Source organism: Ostrea edulis, chromosome 6 (genome assembly GCF_947568905.1).
Source record: "Ostrea edulis chromosome 6, xbOstEdul1.1, whole genome shotgun sequence".
In the NCBI taxonomy this organism is placed as follows: domain Eukaryota; kingdom Metazoa; phylum Mollusca; class Bivalvia; order Ostreida; family Ostreidae; genus Ostrea; species Ostrea edulis.
In genome coordinates, this window is record NC_079169.1 from 22376747 (window position 1) to 22396193 (window position 19447).

At 31.9% G+C, this 19447-nt stretch overlaps 1 protein-coding gene across 3 annotated transcripts in view; it reads right to left on the reverse strand.

The window, feature by feature from the left end:
* The window catches only part of LOC125683554 (ER membrane protein complex subunit 10-like), a 30931-nt gene that overhangs the window by 10633 nt on the left and 851 nt on the right, over positions 1–19447 (reverse strand). For all 3 annotated transcript variants that reach the window (XM_056142089.1, XM_048924830.2, XM_056142090.1), the window contains exons 2-6: positions 13171–13231; positions 12749–12864; positions 12362–12454; positions 10653–10828; positions 8657–8753 (exon numbers count right to left, since the gene is read on the reverse strand). In XM_056142089.1, coding sequence (XP_055998064.1) covers positions 8657–8753; positions 10653–10828; positions 12362–12454; positions 12749–12864; positions 13171–13231 — 543 coding nt within the window. The remainder of the gene's footprint in view (positions 1–8656; positions 8754–10652; positions 10829–12361; positions 12455–12748; positions 12865–13170; positions 13232–19447) is intronic.

Sequence of the window (19447 nt, forward strand, 5' to 3'; positions counted from 1 at the left end):
TATAAATAAAATAATTAATTTGTACAATCTATGTTTTCAAGGCATAAAAAAATTCTGAGATGGTCAATGTATATGAAATGCACATTGAACTCATTTGTATACAATCAACTAGGACTTATCCCCAATAGATAAGATAAGATAAGTTTATTCCAATTTTGGGCCCAGAGGGCATAACAGTAAGACATTTTATAAAGAAGGAAATTCAAAGAAGAAAGAAAGTTTACAACATTAACTACAGGTTATAGAGACTGCAAACTGCGTGTGGATGCAGCATGTTGGGGAAACAAGTACATAGTCATATATGAATTGCTAATCATGTATATATACAAGTAGATGGACAGTATCAGTATTATACCAATATATGAATAATAAACTATAATGATTTTTGCAGTTTTAAAGCATCACTTCTTTTTCTGAAAGTTTGCACTAAATATTCACTCAATTTGACAATTACTGGTTTGTCTTCATTAATCATCAACCAAGTAAATTTGTCCTTATTTGTTAGATAGATAAAATTTTTGTTGAGCTTGTATATACCATTAAAAAACATATTTCTCTCTTCAACATAGAATGGACAAACAGTAAGGAAATGAAATTCATCTTCAACACAATTAAGGTTACATAATTCACATATTCTTTTGTTTCTTTCTAAAGAAATCTTCTGGCCAGAATTGGTTTTTGTAAACAATATAACCCTTAATATTGTTGTTTACAGCAAGCTTTAATTCGTTCAATTTTCTAGTTTTAGAAATGAAGCATTTAATTTTGTTTTTCTCTTCCCACATATTCATTTGTATTAGTTAATGACTCCAGTGTTTTATGATTGGAGTGAAGTGTAGACCAGATTTATATCAACACTTTGAAAGCTATTATGTGCATTTCAATTGTCAGAGAAAATTTTTGTGACCTTATAAAGAGAGGCAGGAGTTCCATTAACTAAGTCAATAAAATCTTTGCGAGTTTAGAAATTCGAGATCTAATTCTCATCTGTGCAGTAGTGGGAGCACTCTTTTAAACTGCATCTGATGAAGTGGATCGAGTTATTCTTCAATAATATTGGATCAGGTTTGAATTGTTGCATTTGAAAGTAATCAAACAATGCCTATTTAAATTGAAGGCATTTTGCGATTTTTACAACCAATCTAAATCACCTCTCATACACATAATCTCAATGTCGTTCAACTAAACTTGAAAATATATCCTGCAAAGGATGAATCCCTTTAATTTCCTTTCGACTCATTTTTCTACACAAGAGGGAACATTATTATCTAAGGATCCTTTTGCAGTAATGGGGAAATATTTTTTGGATGGCCAGAATATATTATCTTATATTTACATTCACCAAATCTTTTCTCTTAAATTTATATTGAAATTGACATTGTTTTCATCTGTGACAATGAATGCATGTTTGTTGCAAACTAGTCTTATCCAGTTTTGAGTAGCACCTGACTGTGTAATCATTACCAAATATGGAGCGTCATCAAGGTCAAAGGGGGCATTGGCTTCTCAGTTTAACATAATGAATGGGTCAACCATATGATATTTTAGCTCTTAAATCTAGCTTATACTTTAAAACAATACATAAAAATATAAACAATAAAATGTCTTTCTTTGTAATGTTTCATTGGATGATGAGGGTAGCATTTATTGCAGAAAAAATCTACATAACCTGCAATGTTTGATACCTTCATCACCCGATGAAACAACATAGAAATCATTTCATTGTTTAAATAAAGTTATATATAAATAGATCAGCCCTGGTATCAGACAATATAAGATTCCTAAGGAATGAGTGTAAAGAAATTTTTACTTGTCACAACCAGAATCTAGTAAAGTATGCTGCCTTGTAATATACCCAGAGGGCTTTATTAGAGAAGCAAGATAAATCTATGAAAGTGAATTACACAAAACGTCTCAAAAATGATATATTATTGAGAAATGTTGTTATATGCATGACCTTAGCAGGCTGATTTTAATATGAGATATCATTCAAAGGCAAAATCTATTAAATTGTCATTGAGCAAATTCAGATCAAAACTTTTGTTGTTTCACGGGGGTGGGGGGACAACATATGTTTACAGACCACAACACAGCGAAAATATTCACTTTGTCCAAATGCAGACTACTGACAAATAAATTGATGTCATACAGTTTCAACAGTTTTGTTTAAAGTCAGTATTTTACAAATTCTATGGTCATTTTAAAGGGACTGGTTCACGATTTCTGAAGAAATTATTTTGCATTTTTGATGTTAAACATTAAAAATATAACTCATTTAATGTTGACAGCCAAAATTTTGACCTTCTGAATTGAAGAATAAAAGCAATATTTTAACCTTAAATCTGTGTTATGTAAACAAAGACTCGAGTCTTTTATGTATACAAACAAACCAGTGAAATATTGATTTTGTAATATAAAGCATTTTAATTTTGCATATTCACAAATTTTAACTTATAGGTAACACATGCTATCCAAAGAATGCTTAAAATGTGAAAGATATGATAAACTTAGATCTATATCCATTTCTTTTGAAAATTTCGTAAACAAAATCATACCGCAATCTTTGTTTACAAAACAAATAACAAACTCTCTGAAATGAGCTTTTGTGATAATGTATAACCTTAATTTTTATGCGAAATCTTTTAAATACATTAGACAGAAGCTTTTGTTCATTAAAAGTGAAAATCAAAATTTTGGGGGAAATCGTGAATCAGTCCCTTTAATGATCTAATTTGTAAATACAACATACAACCTGTTATTAGGTTGAAACTGCTTTAACTTCCTACTATGACTTGGCCTAAGAGCCCAATGGTGTGAACAGATTTATAGCAATCTAGACTACATAAAAATGCTTGAACATATCAATTTTACATGCTCCATTCAACATGCTGGTGTGAACAGGCTGAAAGTATATCATCTCTTAGTTTTAAAACCCGAAATACATTTCTTAAATATTGTGAAATAATTCACAAAAATTTTGAGTGCATCTAGCCATAACTGATACTCGTTTATCAAAAGTCAGCATTTCACAAGCTCACAGCTGATCATATTTTGATATAGGCCTATTATGGATAATTTAATTTAGTAAAACACATTTGATGTAGTTTCATGTATACTTCTGACGAAAATATGAAATTCGTAAGACACCAAGCAATACTGCCATAGGAGCAAGATGGGAATAAAGGAGTCATGCAAACATATTGTGATGGCATTCCTAAGACATGGTAACTACTTTACACAATATAAAGAATGTTGATAAAGTCAAATGAAACAAGTGCAATTAAATTATTTCTTTCTCAGCTTTGTGAATAAGAACTATGCATGCTAATTATGGATTCCGGACTACATTTTCAACTTGTATATTTTAAAAAGCTTTGCAATTTTGCTAATGATATTTTTTTAAATGCAAAGTAGAATCCATTAGTAGCGAGTGAAGCTCGCGTCGCGACGAGCTCGCTCCAATGATTACACATATGAGTCACATGATTTGCTCTTCATCAGCTGAAAAAAGATGAGTAATATGATTACGGTGTGACCGTTGGGGCGAGCGCAGCATATTTGAATACATTTTCAAAAAATTTATATTGAAAACAAGGAAAACTGATCTCGTTCACTGTCAATACGAAGGATTACTGTCTTGCTCTTCTCGCCAATGTAGGAACCAGTTTAGCGGGAAATGCAACGAGCGTGTTGTGACGTAGCCTGGTAGTTGTGACGTGACTGTTTACATTTCTTTAGACAATATTTTAAAAAGAAAAAGAAAGGGGGAAGAATATGATTGTCATCCTTTCCTTTCAAATAAGAAAGGTTTGTAATACTTCAAAGATTTTTTTTATTATTATTTTACGAATCGAACCATCCGCCATTTTGTACGAGGGACTTGGCGTCAAAAAAAATTTCTTGTTAGACGTTGAGATTTAGCTCGGATTATTTCCCGCGCTCTAGTCATTAGAGCTCGCAGTACGAGCCAGCGCTCTGCGCTGGCTCGCTATCACCCATAATGCTTCCGAAAAAATGTCGTCATCACTGCGGTATACCTCATTGACAAACCCATAATTAAAATAATTAAATTGTTTAGAAAGTACCATAAACGTTTTTAAATTCCATACAAGCTTTCTCATAGCTTCAAACATTTTGTTTTTGCTTGGTTTGAGAGAAGAAGAAAAAAACATTGCAGCTAATATGACGTCACAATTTGTGACTGTTTACATCAAGCGTGTTATATTCCCTGCGTTAAATGAAGAGGTGGATAAAAGTCGTGTTGCAGGATGTTAATGGGCTTCGCTCGTCTCAACGGTCACACCGTACAACATAATATATATAAGGTGTGACCGTTGGACCATGCGAAGCATGTACGTAACTCCGTTTCCCGAGTGGTAATCATAATTCCGTTAAGTACGGTAGATTATGATTCATTTAAAAATATATATTTTGAATGAAATTTCCTTGCGCTTAACACCCAGTAACATCTCATTAAAGGAGTGTATATGGGGACAGCAGTTTTACAAGATCCGCCTATTCATTGAACGCGGTAAATAAAACGCAAGGTGATGTAAACTGTGCATTGTGACGTCACATTTAGCCTTGACTTTTTTCTCTTTTTCAAAGCAAACAATTATAAACAACAAATAATACATTCCATATGCAATGAAAAAGGCCGTTAAAACTAAACAAAATTAACCAATAAATTCAAAATGGTAAAAAAGTAACCGTAATTTTATCGTATATTCTTATAAAAAGAAACTCATGAACTCGTTCATCTATTTAGTCGTATTACGGTTTTATATGTATTTATTTGCTAAAACCTGTTGCAATATGATAATTGTACTATTTATTTTGAACAAACTGAGTGTTTGAATTACGAATTGCACGTCAGAGTCTCCTATTATTGGCATTCAAAATAAAACACGAATAACTGTTGAAGCAGGTAATGAAAAAATAAATGGCGGCGCCCATATGGATCACGAAAATTTCAGTGAACGTATATATAGATTATCTCTTTTTCTTTTGCTGATTTTGACTTTTTTCTTTTACATACGTGTTACCTTTAGAGCCTTGCTTCGCAGACGGGCCTTTGGCCCGTCCGAGTTTCCCTCGGTATTAATTGATTATTAACTTTAATACCGAGCAAAGCTCGGACGGGCCAAAGGCCCGTCCGCGAAGCAAGGCTCTAAAGGTAACATGTATGTTAAAGAAAAATTGAGAAAATCAGCAAAGGAATAGAGATAATCTCTACATACGTTCACCGAAAATTTTGTGATCCATATGGGCGCCGCCATATTGCTTTGTTCATTAGTTGCTTCTAGAGTTATTCGTGTTTCAATTTTGAATGACAGAAATACAAGACTGGCGTGTAATTTGTAATTCAAACACCCAGTTTGTTAAAAATGAATCGTATGATTATTATTATTACAGTTTTTAGCCAATCCTCAAATAGAAAAACAGTAATACGACTAAATAGATGAACGAGTTCATGAGTTTCTTTAAATAAGAATATACAATATACTTACGGTTACTTTTTCACCATTTTGAATTTATTGGTTAATTTTGTTTAGTTTCAACGGCCTTTTTCATTGCATATGGGATGTATTGTTGTTGTTTATAATTGTTTGCTTTGAAAAAGATAAAAAAAAAAAAATCGAGGCTAAATGTGACGTCACAATGCAGTTTACGTCCCCTTGCATTTTATATCCCGTGTTTAATGAATAGGCGGATCTTGTAGAACTGTTGTCCCCATATAAACCCCTTTAATACTGAGATGTTACTGGGTGTTTAGCGCAAGGAAAATTTCTTTAAAAAAAATATATTTTAAATGAATCATAATCTACCGTACTTAACGGAATTGTGATTACCACGTGGGTCACGCCAATGACCATTTCATGCTTCGCTCGGTCCAACGGTCACACCGTATACATATTACTTGTGTTAATAAATTAATTGCTCTTAATTTCAGCTCCTTTTGATTAGGGGTAGAAAAATATGTTCCTTGAAACTGGGCTTCAAAATGTCATATTTTTAAATGCTTATTGATATCAATAAATAACCATTTAATTTGTCGAATTACTTTCTATTATTGAGTAAAAAATGGTTAATCTTCATTTCTCACTCTTTAACCTCATTTGCATTTGAACAAAGTGAATATTTTCACTGTTGGTCTGTAAACATATGTCATCCCCTACCCCCCATGAAACAACAAAAGTTTTGATCTGAATTTGCTAAATGACAATTTTTTATAATACCTGCATAAAAGGAATTTGTGTTTCAAAAGGGGAGGGGGTGTTTTAAAAATATTTTTCATTTTCCATTGATTCCTTGAGTGATATACATGCATGTGATTTTAACCCACATTATAGAGTTATCTCTTTGTTTTGTCATATAAATCAACTTTTATGAAAGTTCATAAAAATATCTACAGGAGACTCTCGATGGCTCGAACATTCGATCTCTCGAAGTTCTCGATCTCTCAAAGTGAAGTTGGGTCCCGTAAAACACATTTCATTGTTTTTCACTCTCGATCTCTCGAAGTGGCGGTAGCGTATACCCACCGTTACCCAAGCATGTAATAATTTCCGCTTGGACCTTACCCGGATTTTGTTGAATACCGGAGGGGTAATTAAGTGTTTACATAGTTGAAACATTGCCTTGTTTCTTTGTGGAGGTGACACACTTGTGTATATAATTGGCTAATTGGCCAGTTTACACCTTGCACTGGGCTTTGGTGTCGGAATGATTAAAATTATATATAATCCGACTATGAACAAAATCTATAATTTGTTTTGACGTGACAACGAGAGAGTAAGTTTTATACATAATTTAGAGATCTACAGACCGTTAAATTTCTCAAGTTTTTTTTCTTTGTGTAAAGTTACTCTAAAACATCATTTTACTCATTTGTTAGAATTTTTCATTTGGGTAAAGCAACATAACATTGTGCTCTGTTTAGTTTGCGATAGCAAAGCTTCATCGGAACTTGGTTTTGTATGCCTATCTAAGTTTGATTAAAGAACAAATAAATACATAAACTTTGAAACGTTTTTATAAATGCAAAATAATTTTTTTTTTTATTTTGATATCAAATTAACTACCTGACAAATATGAAGGAAAACATGTCAAAACGATATCATATGATCCTGTTGGTAAACATTTCCAGTTACTGTAAAATCTGAAGCATACCGGCGGACCTTCAATTTCCGAATTTTGATCTCTCGAACTCTCGATTTCTCGAAGTTTTATCAAGGTCCCTTGAACTTTGAGTTATCGAGAGTCACCTGTATATTGATATAAAAAATCATTTTAAAATGATAACTTTTAAAAAATTGACCAGAAGGTAGGCGATGAAACAATGCTATCGTTCACAGTTCAGGTAGGCGGTGAAACAATAGTATCGTTCACAGTTCTTTCTACTTCTTAAAAAATGTCTTTTATCTACTTAGAGGACACGACTAAAGTAAAAATTGCAATAAATACAATTCATTCTTATTTCTGTCATTGTGTAAAATTGTATATACATGTACATATCTGTAGTAATTGGTTTATCTACCTGGGATTAACAGATGCAATCAACAGTGTTGTGAGTACCTTGTTATATCTAATAGTACTTTCTACTAATTAACATAGATTTTTACTTTGTTATACAGGGAATCTCCTTATAAGCAATCTCGCTATACCTGACATTATTTTATAAAGGAAATAGTACAGAAATAATTTGGATTAAAGAATCGTCTCATTAGCAGTACCAGGTAATATCCGAGTTTATGATACTCAGTAGGCATCAATATACAGGTATCTTTAATTTCATCTTGCCTGGAGAAAAAAATTGTCAAAAATCTTTAGTGCAAGCCCTTGCACTAGATCAATTTAGAGTGATTTCAATACTCCATGTCCATGTGATATTATCATATGATGCAATGTAGTACGCTCGAATCATCTGAGTATCTGTATTAACTATGTTTCTCATTTGCATTGATAGCCTAAACTTGGCCTTAAGGTCATATGAAACATTTCTGCCATTTTTCTAAATTCTAAAACTATTTTTTATCTCCTCAAAATGATGAGTTTTTGGATGATTTCCGGTTTAAATTTTGCATTGTAGAGATATTACTATACTTTGTATATAGACCCGAGTAGCTCAGTGGTTAAATCACCTGACTAATAATGCAAGGGTCCTGGGTTTGATCTCCAGTGGATCGAAAGATTTTTCTCCCCTTCTTTGCTACTATAACTTAGTAAATACGTGTTCGAAGAACCTTTTGTAATACAAAAGTGTTGACTTTACATTTTTACTAGCAACAACAAGGAACTATTAAAATACGCTAAATTTAAAACAAACCTGGTAATATACCAAAGATTTTTGTAGAAGCGAAGCAGGATGCAGGTGAATTATACTCAAAATGTCACCAAAAAAAATGATGTTATATCGAGAAACATTGCATATGACCTTATCTTACACGAGGGGTTCTTCATTTGAGCAGCTGTGAATCTTGTGCCAAGTTTGGCTGAAATAGCTCAGTGTTTCTGGAGATGTCAAAAGTTTGAAAATTTAATGCTGTCTACAATAAGAAAGATGACACACAACCAAATTTTTTTTTATCAGAAAAGTTCACTTGACCCTATCGTCCGTGTAAGCTTAAAAAGGTAGTAAATTGTGTCTACTCACATATTTGGCTAAGAATGAGCGTTTGTCCTCGGTCTGACCTTTGGACCTCTCTTGTTCCTCTCGTTTTAATTTTTCTATGTAACTCTGAGTATCTGGCCTGAATATCAAAAATGACAGCTACAGTAATTATGATTGGTATAATGTAATGATCATTATAACAGTAATTATGATTGGTATAACGTAATGATCATTATAACGGTAATTATGATTGGTATAATGTAATGATCATTATAACAGTAATTATGATTGGTATAACGTAATGATCATTATAACGGTAATTATGATTGGTATAACGTAATGATCATTATAACGGTAATTATGATTGGTATAACGTAATGATCATTATAACGGTAATTATGATTGGTATAATGTAATGATCATTATAACGGTAATTATGATTGGTATAACGTAATGATCATTATAACGGTAATTATGATTGGTATAACGTAATGATCATTATAACAGTAATTATGATTGGTATAATGTAATATCATTATAACAGTAATTATGATTGGTATAAAGTAATGATCATTATAACAGTAATTATGATTGGCATAATGTAATATCATTATAACAGTAATTATGATTGGTATAATGTAATATCATTATAACAGTAATTATGATTGGTATAACGTAATGATCATTATAACGGTAATTATGATTGGTATAATGTAATATCATTATAACAGTAATTATGATTGGTATAATGTAATGATCATTATAACAGTAATTATGATTGGTATAATGTAATGATCATTATAACAGTAATTATGATTGGTATAATGTAATATCATTATAACAGTAATTATGATTGGTATAATGTAATGATCATTATAACGGTAATTATGATTGGTATAACGTAATGATCATTATAACGGTAATTATGATTGGTATAATGTAATGATCATTATAACAGTAATTATGATTGGTATAACGTAATGATCATTATAACAGTAATTATGATTGGTATAATGTAATGATCATTATAACGGTAATTATGATTGGTATAACGTAATGATCATTATAACAGTAATTATGATTGGTATAACGTAATGATCATTATAACAGTAATTATGATTGGTATAAAGTAATGATCATTATAACGGTAATTATGATTGGTATAATGTAATGATCATTATAACAGTAATTATGATTGGTATAATGTAATGATCATTATAACAGTAATCAGAGTATGTAGACTGTCTTTGTAAGCTCATGATTATATACAAAGTTAAACTACAATGTGCTTTTTTTTTTAACCCTTGTACAGATAAGAAATTGACTTTAAAAATCTGTAGATTTCATTTTGTGCATCAAAAGCACATTTTCTAAGACTTAAGGAAGTATAACACTAGAGAAGAATGGAAATTGAAAAATAAATAACATATCAATAAGAGATCTACAAATCGCCTGTGTAACATATAGCATTTTTTCTGTGGCGCAATATTTTGGCCATATTTCTTACAGCTAAACTTGCACCTAAATGTGTCTGCAATCCAACTACTTTTGTTTATACATGTATGTCAAAGCTACATATAGCACTCTTCAGTTTGGGAGGTAAATAAACTATTTTGGTTTTTATGTCAGTTGTTTCGGACAACAGTAAAACCTTTTACAAATGAGGAATGAACACTATACTGCTTATCAATTTTCATGTTTTGGAACTCCAGGTCCTCCAAAATATATTCCACTAAAATTTATTTGCATACTTGAAAATTGCCAAAGCTATCCTCTTAGACAATAAGATTTCAACGAAAAAAGAATATATAACTTATATTTATTTTTTTATTTATGCTTTAAAAGAAAGTCAGCCAATGATGTGTTATTCATCCTTAAATTTACGTTAAAAAAAACCCCTCAAGTTTGAAAATTATGCAGATCTGTAAAATTGTTAAGATTCACCAAACCTCTCCTCCTCTAATTTTTTACTGTATCTACTTTACAATATAATTTGGGACTCTTTTGATCATTATGTATGTACAATACAGGCCCTTACATAGGACCCAGCACAGTCTGGGACACTTCCATGCTGGTATTCCAATCTCGTAGAGAGAAACTGTCGACAGGAGTACACAAGGAGGAGGTCGTTTCCACGGAGATACCCATGACCTCTCCAGACTGGTCAAAGTGAATCCATATGTGGTCAGACAGATTGGATGACAAGATTCCGCACTACACAAAGAGGAACAGATTATAATAGAATAAAACTCATCTGGCAGGTCAAGATTCAGAAATGAAGTAAGTGGTGTGACTGTATCAATAATACATGTATTTTGACATTGTATGTCTATTCTATTGTACATGATACAACCTTTCAAACATATCTCTCCATAATAAATATGTCATATTCATCTTCAATTTGATGGTTTAAAAATGCATACAGTGAATATTTCTGTCCATTGTAAGGGATGTTGATTTGAACGTATTTTATTGTATATAATATATACAAAAGGATCAGAAGCAAGTTCGTACAACTTACATGAGTTCTTCTTATAATCTAATACATGTTACAACAAACAATTGTCATTAAAAATGATATACAGAGAATACATAAATGGTAAGTGTTCCAAAGATAAACAATGGAATATGATATAATCAACAGCCAAATCTTTTGGTTTCATGAATAAGTCTGAACATAAGAGAAAATACAATTATTCAATTCGGTAGATAAGACATTATCACCCCAAAGTAGATGTGTATCAATAATAACCAAATCATTTAATCTGAGGGATGTTATTGATACAGTCACCTACTTTTTTTTTTTCAATTAAGATGAAGAAAAATCAACAGTGACACTCTGAATTCATCAGGTGTTGATAATGATTACATATCTTGAATCATCAGGTAACATCTGTTTTATCTGTGCATCCGCTTCCTTCTGACTAACAGGAAGTATTCATCTATGTTTTACTTTGCTGCACAAAGTATGCATTTAACTTCAGTCAGTTTAAGAAATGTCTCATATTCAAATCTTTTTTTCTTCTTTCAAGGCCAGGGCTTATCAGTGAGAATACCAGAGTCGAAACTGTATGTTGTCAATTTCAAAAATTTGTAATAGTGTAAATTCATCAAAGTCATTGTGAAGCTTTCTATCTCTCATGACAAGAATATTAAGGTAAACACAAATATGCACTTCCAAAAGATATTAATTTCATTTTAGATTTGACTTATTGACAAGTATCTAAGAAGTGCAGTGTTTCTAATTGCTAAGTCTAAATCCACAATCAGAAATGGGCATAATTACTAAATCACAAAGTACACACTCAGTCTGGCAGTTTAGATTAAATCATCAAAATGTATGACATGCATCTGACATTTTCAATTAAGGCGGCCCTTGAGTTAAAGGGACTGGTTCACAATTTTTGAACAAAATATTTGTTATTTTTTATGTGAAACAATAAAAATACAACTCATTTAATGTTGACAGCCAAACTTTTGACCTTCTGAATGCAAGAATAAAAGCAATATTTTAGCCTTAAATCTGTTTAATGTAAACAAAGATTCAAGTCTTTTTATGTATACATGTACAAACAAACCAGTGAAATATTGATTTTGTAATGTAAAGCATCTTAATTTTGCATAGTCCCATATTTTAACTTTTAGATGACACATTTTACCCGAAGAATGCTTGAAATGTAAAAGATATAATAAACTTAGATTGATATCCATTTGATAATTGAGTTGGTTGATTTCTACAGTACTAACCGCTGGTGTGTAAGTGGTGACATACTCTCCACTAGACGAACCTGACCCGGTCTGCAGCCTCAAACGGTATATATCATTATTCCTGGCCAATTCCTATGAAAAAAGTTCCACAATTCAGAAAGGTTTCCATACATGTTCAAAATCACAAACCTCATGTGTACATACATACAGACGGATGGACGGACATGATGATTCCAGTATTGCAATCGGGTGGTATAACAATTAAGTATCAAATACATTTTATAATACTAGTATATATTGATGTATTTCTGAATGTTTCAAACAATTTCCAGATCTAATAAGACAAAAGTTAAATTTAAGAATTCAATTTGTAAGGATATATCATATTAACATAATTGATATTCGAATTACCAAACTCACACCTACCTTCAGTTTTGTTTGTTCATCAATGGTTAATGGTGCAGACTGTGAGAAGAAAGCTCGATTTCCCTTCAGAGATTTTAAAATTACAGTTCCCTTTTTAGAAAAAGTTGGATTCAATCCTGAAATGTTTGGGGTTATTCTTTTTTTTACAAAATGATATTTAATATAATTATACAATATTTCAAGTATCTACTATGTAAATTTGGTTTCAGATCACAATCAGAAGAGATCATCGTTGGGAACAGTTAGTCAGGAAAACTAATTGTTCCGATTGTAAATTCCATCACACCAGTGTACAATCATTTCCTTCTTTTATATATTTACAAAACTGTTCAAATACTCTTGCTTTATGAATTAAAATAAGAAATTAAACAGACATGCTTGCAGTTAGACTCTCATAACAGTAATTACGAAAGAAATCCTACCAGAATCAAAACTGTGTTCCAGAACTAATGCTCTTGATCCACCTTCAAACTCATCATCCGTCTACAAGAAAGAAAATAGCATTGCAAATTAGCTCTCAGAGAACATTTCTAAAAGTTTTGATGTCTAAAAATACCAGTATCCAGTCAAATCAATATCAATGTCACTATGATTCGAAACCTCAGTAAATAAGTTAGAATTATTCTTTAAAGTTGCTGATTGACATATAATTATTCCGATTAGAATTTCTGCTCTAGTCCGACATTACTACTACTCTGTATGTACTCCTCTAGTCAGACAATCCCGAGATCCGGGTTAGAATAGGTCCTCAGTAACCCTTGCCAATGTCGTAGGAGGTGATTAAATGGGGTGGTCCTTCAGATGAAACCGCAAAAACCAAGGCCATGAGTCGCAGCAGGTGTGGCACGATAAAGGTCCCTCCCTGCTCAAAGGCTGTCAGTGCTGAGCATAGGCCTAAATTTTGCAGCCCTTCACTGGCAATGGTGACATCTCCATATGAGTGAAAAATTCTCAAGTGGGACGTTAAACAGTATACACTCAATCAATCTATCTAGTCAGACATTATTTCTACCCTGTATATACTCCTCAAAGAATTTGCAGACTTTATTTCAAACAAAGTCAAAGCTGAAGACTTTACTTCAGATAAACAAAAGCAGTAAAAAGTCTTTGCTGTTCAAGAAATGTTCATTTCGTGTAAGGGTCAGATGATATTAAAAATTAAGAGTTTATAAATAGTCTACTCCTTTTAGAAAATAAACAAATAATATCCATATTTACATATTTTTATATTTTGTTGTTCAAGTTGGAATGAATGAATAGGCTTCAGCTGGAATGTTCAACTATTCAGTCATTTTTCACTTCTGGCATAATTAAACCATAAATATTTCAGCTTATTCTACAGTGATGTTAACCAGTAATGTGTACAGAAGCAGCCACTCCCTCAGCAGCAAGTTTAAAATATGAAATATTTAATTTTCCATTTCAATTTTTAAATAAATCTATGTCATATTATGGTAAGTTAATATTTCATTCCTGCGATGAACTAATCTATTTTGCAAGATTTGGATTCAAATGTTGGAAAGCAAATGTATGATTATCAAAAGGCAAATATACAGTAGTAATAAATCCTAGAAATATATGAAATCTTGTTGATAGGGCCAATGACACAGGAACAGGCTGCACCATCTTTTGAAACTACATATTCATTAATTCCTTTAACTTGAAATAACATTTCCTTTTCGTCCAAAAATATCTCAATGTAATGTTTTAGTGATAGCCTATAATAGAAATTTTTTATCTTAATGACGATACCTAATGTGATCATTATAAAGATAGTAATATGAATTGCAGTATGCATTTTTACCAGCACATGAGAAGATATGGGATTACAGAAGTGACAATTAAATCCTTTGATTCATTCATAATAATTCTGTAGCGAACAAAGACAAAGTGAGTACTAGCTATAAGCCAGTCAAAGGATCGCATGTATTTTCTATCACGTCTTCAATGCAAAAGCATATAGAAGAATTTATCATGATTTTAGTACTCATGAATTCCTGACAATATCATATACCGTAGGCCGGGGTTTAAATGAAATGGTTGAGATGTATCATGATATATTGCAATGCATTTGTGTATAATTGTGACTTGTGATATATTGTTTCAATAAAAAGAACAAATTTAACCATTTCTTCCACCATTAATCAGTAAATACCCCTACCACATTTTGATTTAGAAAATCCTAGAGATTTTTATCAAAAATTGTCAAGAATCAATATTGACCAAATTCTCTAAAAAATACATTTCAATAGCAGTCTTTCCCAAGATACGGCTGCTTCTAAAGATAGAACAGATCACTTTAAAATGTGAGTGATATCATACAAAGATTTTGAGGCATTGACTCTAAACAATGGAAATGTTTCTTTGATATGAATTAAAGAAAATGTATTGTATTTGACTGTTTTCAATAAATTTTCATCTACTGAACCATGCTCTTGGGTTCAAAGTGATGAAAATGTACATATACTAGTCCAAATTTTGAATTCACTACCTATCATCAATCGGAACTCCTCGAATGTCTTGGGCACTTGACATAGATCTCGGATGTGATACAATGGCATCCATGAGAGAATTTTATGCATTGTTAACTATGATGTCACAGCCTACTGCACTATGTTACGTACGTCATAGCTAGCAATGTATCAAATGCACTCATGGATGCCAGCATATTACATCCGAGATCTATGTTGAGTGCGAAAGACATTCAAGGAGTCCCGAATGTAGTTACATTGTACCTATCATATTTGGAAAATTGTGAACTCTAAAACCTACAGATTTTACCTTTACACTCCAGCAATCATTTGACATATAAAGTAAATGGGGTAGTGGACAATTTGAGAGCCCAATGACCTTGCTATGCTAAAAACCTTGAAAAAACACATTGGAAAACTGTGTCTAAAATTCCTATCTCTGCAAACTTATCTAATTCATCATTTACATTACTAAATTACCATTTCAAAAATATTAAAGGGTGGTTTTTGAAACAGTTTAAAACATCATAGCTTTTAATTAAATAACTATAAAAACCACTTTCATTGATTGCCATAAGATTTAGGGATCAGCTAGGATTGAGGTTTGGAAAATCCTGATTGTACTGTGGAGCTAACTAAAAGGTGCAGTGCTATCAATTGTGGCTATTGAAAATCATTTTAAAAAAAAAGTTTAAATATGACAGATCGATATAATTATATATCTGATGAAATCCTGTTTTGCATTGTGAAATCATTATAATTTATAAATCTATACTATATTCACAGTGATTCACTATCCTATTCGACTAATTCATAGACCATGTCACATGAATACAGACATGATGTCAACCCAAGTTGGAACAAACAAAAAGCTAGGTAGACTAGAATGATTTTTATATTTGTTAATGCTCCCTCAGAGAATGGTAACCTAGGCTTGTGCTACAAATGTTGGGAAATTCGAATATGTCAAATCACCCGAATAATCCATTCCTCCTCCCCTTGGTAATTTTTAACACCTGAAAGTTTTTGGACAATACGATACAGCCATGCCACATGAGTGTTCATGACATGTAGTATCGCAACGTCCTGAATCGTTTTGATTAAAAAGGCTACATATAGAAATTTATTAAAAAATGTTTTGTGCATCAGTGAGGGTCATGTCCAACCAGAAAATTTTTATAGATAAAAGAAAATTTCATGTACAAGAACATAAACAACACCTAAATAAATGTTACATTACATTTATCAGCGTATGTTTAAGTAAATGTTACATTACATTTGTCAGCGTATGTTTAAGTAAATGTTACATTACATTTGTCAGCGTATGTTTAGGTAAATGTTACATTACATTTGTCAGCGTATGTTTAAGTTGAGTGTTACATTACATTTGTCAGCGTATGTTTAAGTAAATGTTACATTACATTTGTCAGCGTATGTTTAAGTTGAATGCCTTGGGTTTGGACGGCCTCGGAAGCAATTTTTGTTATGTGAATAAATAACCAAAATACTATGTTGTGACAAAAATTAACGAGAATGTGTGTGTGTGTTGTGTTACATATAGCTTTAGATTGCACTTATATATATATATATATATACATTAAGGTCATGATGAAATCGTTTTCCCCTAACCTAAATAATTCATTAGGACTGGAAATCATAACAAAAATATGAGACTGTCAGTATATGTATCACACAAAAATTTGCTTTTGTTGTTACAGTAGCATATTCGATATTTGTACTCGTCATTAGAGATCCGCAATCATACAAAAACAATCATTAGAGATCCGCAATCATACAAAAACAATCATTAGAGATCCGTAATCACATAAAAACAATCATTAGAGATCCGCAATCACACAAAAACAATCATTAGAGATCCGCAATCATACAAAAACAATCATTAGAGATCCGCAATCATACAAAAACAATCATTAGAGATCCGCAATCACACAAAAACAATCATTAGAGATCCGCAATCATACAAAAACAATCATTAGAGATCCGCAATCATACAAAAACAATCATTAGAGATCCGCAATCATACAAAAACAATCATTAGAGATCCGCAATCATACAAAAACAATCATGGCCTAAAATAGATACTGTCATGGTTGGCAACACCATTTAATATTATAATCTGTAATACTGATAGAAATCTCATATAAATTTGGGAATAACTACATGTAAACAACCAAATCATAACACAAAGTGCATGAACAGTTATGATAAAGCATTGTTTTGTAGATAACCGGTTTGTAATATTGCGATTTGTATGTTGCTTTTTTCAAAAACTTTGTTGTTTGCTTTCAAATGATCAGTCCAAATGGTTACAGAGGACATGAATGGTCTACTACAATATTCATCAAAATGTCAATGGGTTCGTTGAACGTGTGATGTTTGTGACTCTGATGAATAATGTTTTTAACATTTATTTGACTTGATATAGGTATTTACTAGGGCTGTGCAGTGCACCGAAAATTTCGGTGCACCGCGATTCATACCATTCGATTCGATGCACCGATTACAAATTCTGGATTTCGGTTCGGTTCGGTTTAGATTTTACTTACACCAAAACAACAAATATGGCGTCCGAGTGATGTTGAAAACATGTGGTTTTTTATGCAACGGAGATTTAAATCACTACTGTGTTAAGAGTTAGCATTTTCACCACTCAGATACCAACAGAATATGGTCCGTAAGATCATTGCAGTTTATCTTTACATGACATATAGCATTTCTGTCAGTGGTGGAGTGAAATCAACATCGTAGGTAATGACACAGATTTGACACTGTTAACATGAGAGAAGTAAATCAATAAAGGAGAGATTTTCAAAGACTCTCAATTGATAGAATTGTTGAATTTTTGCATATCAATGAAAACAATATCATATACATTTTAGATTCACTATAGATTTGTTTAATAATCCAAAACTTATGCAGCACATTAATATAACAAATTTTGATAGACTGTCAGTGTTTTCTTTTTTCTATCAAAGTTATAAAATGCCATTATGAATAGATATGATGTTTACAAATGACAACATATAGTTATATAACTTGAATTAAATCAAATCAAATATGCTACTCATTAAAATTGTTAATTTTTGTGATGTCATTAGATAAATTGGACCTAACATGAACCAAATCGAAAATAACCGAACCGTGCTGTTCTGAATCGAAACCGAACCGAATCGAGCTAACCCTGAATCGTCCCAGCCCTAGTATTTACCTTATAATCAGCTAAAAATTCATTTGTTCTTCATGTTTTCAATGAATGATAAACAAAAAAATTACAGTTTCTCATCTTTTACTCAAAAGTGCTATTTTGTTCTAAAGCATGTGATTGTAATCTACCGATTCTGCCACCATCTTCTGTAAACAATAGTAGTAAATATGCCCATGATTTTCATATTCTGTTTGATGATCATCAAATCGCAGAGTATAAATGCTTCCCTATCAATTCCCAAGACTTTCATTTGAAATATCAATGATTAACTAGTTAATTTATTTGGAGGCCCTAATTTGGAAATAAATTGATTGATTGTATATTGTTTAAAATCCCTCTCAAGAATATTTCACTCATATGGAGACATCACCCTTGCCGGTGAAGGGCTGCAAAATTTAGGCCTATGCAGCAGGGTTGACACTAAGGCAAAAATTGCGTCCCAGACGCAGACAATTAATTTGGGATGCAAGTTTGTCTGATATGGCGAGTGCCGTGGACGCGTCAAAGACAGTGACAGACTCCGAGTAAAAATCATAATTTTACTTAGAAGCCCCGATATTGTGTATTATCAAAACTCCTAGTAGGAAAAAATCTAGGTAAAACGTTAAGCTCTAGTGAACCGAGATAAAAGCAGAGTTCATAGTATCCCAATCCAACTTGTGTGTTTAGCGTAAGTCAATTAGGGTGTAAATTAGAATACTATATTAAAAAGATAATTAGATAAGATTTTGCCACTGGCAGTTAATTATTTTTATTTCTTATCAAAGAATTTTTTATTTTATTTTTTTACAAATCAGGATCTATGTTTGTCTTCTGGTAGCCATTTTTATTGGAATCGAAAGTTACGTGTGCATAGTTTGTAAATTTTGGTAGGTTTTACAGATCGTCGGCAAACAAAACAGGTACGCATCTATTTTATCACAATAATAATGCAATTAAAATGCTGTTTAATATTGAATAGGGTTATTGAGATGATAGGAGATTCGGGGAAGTAATTCTGTT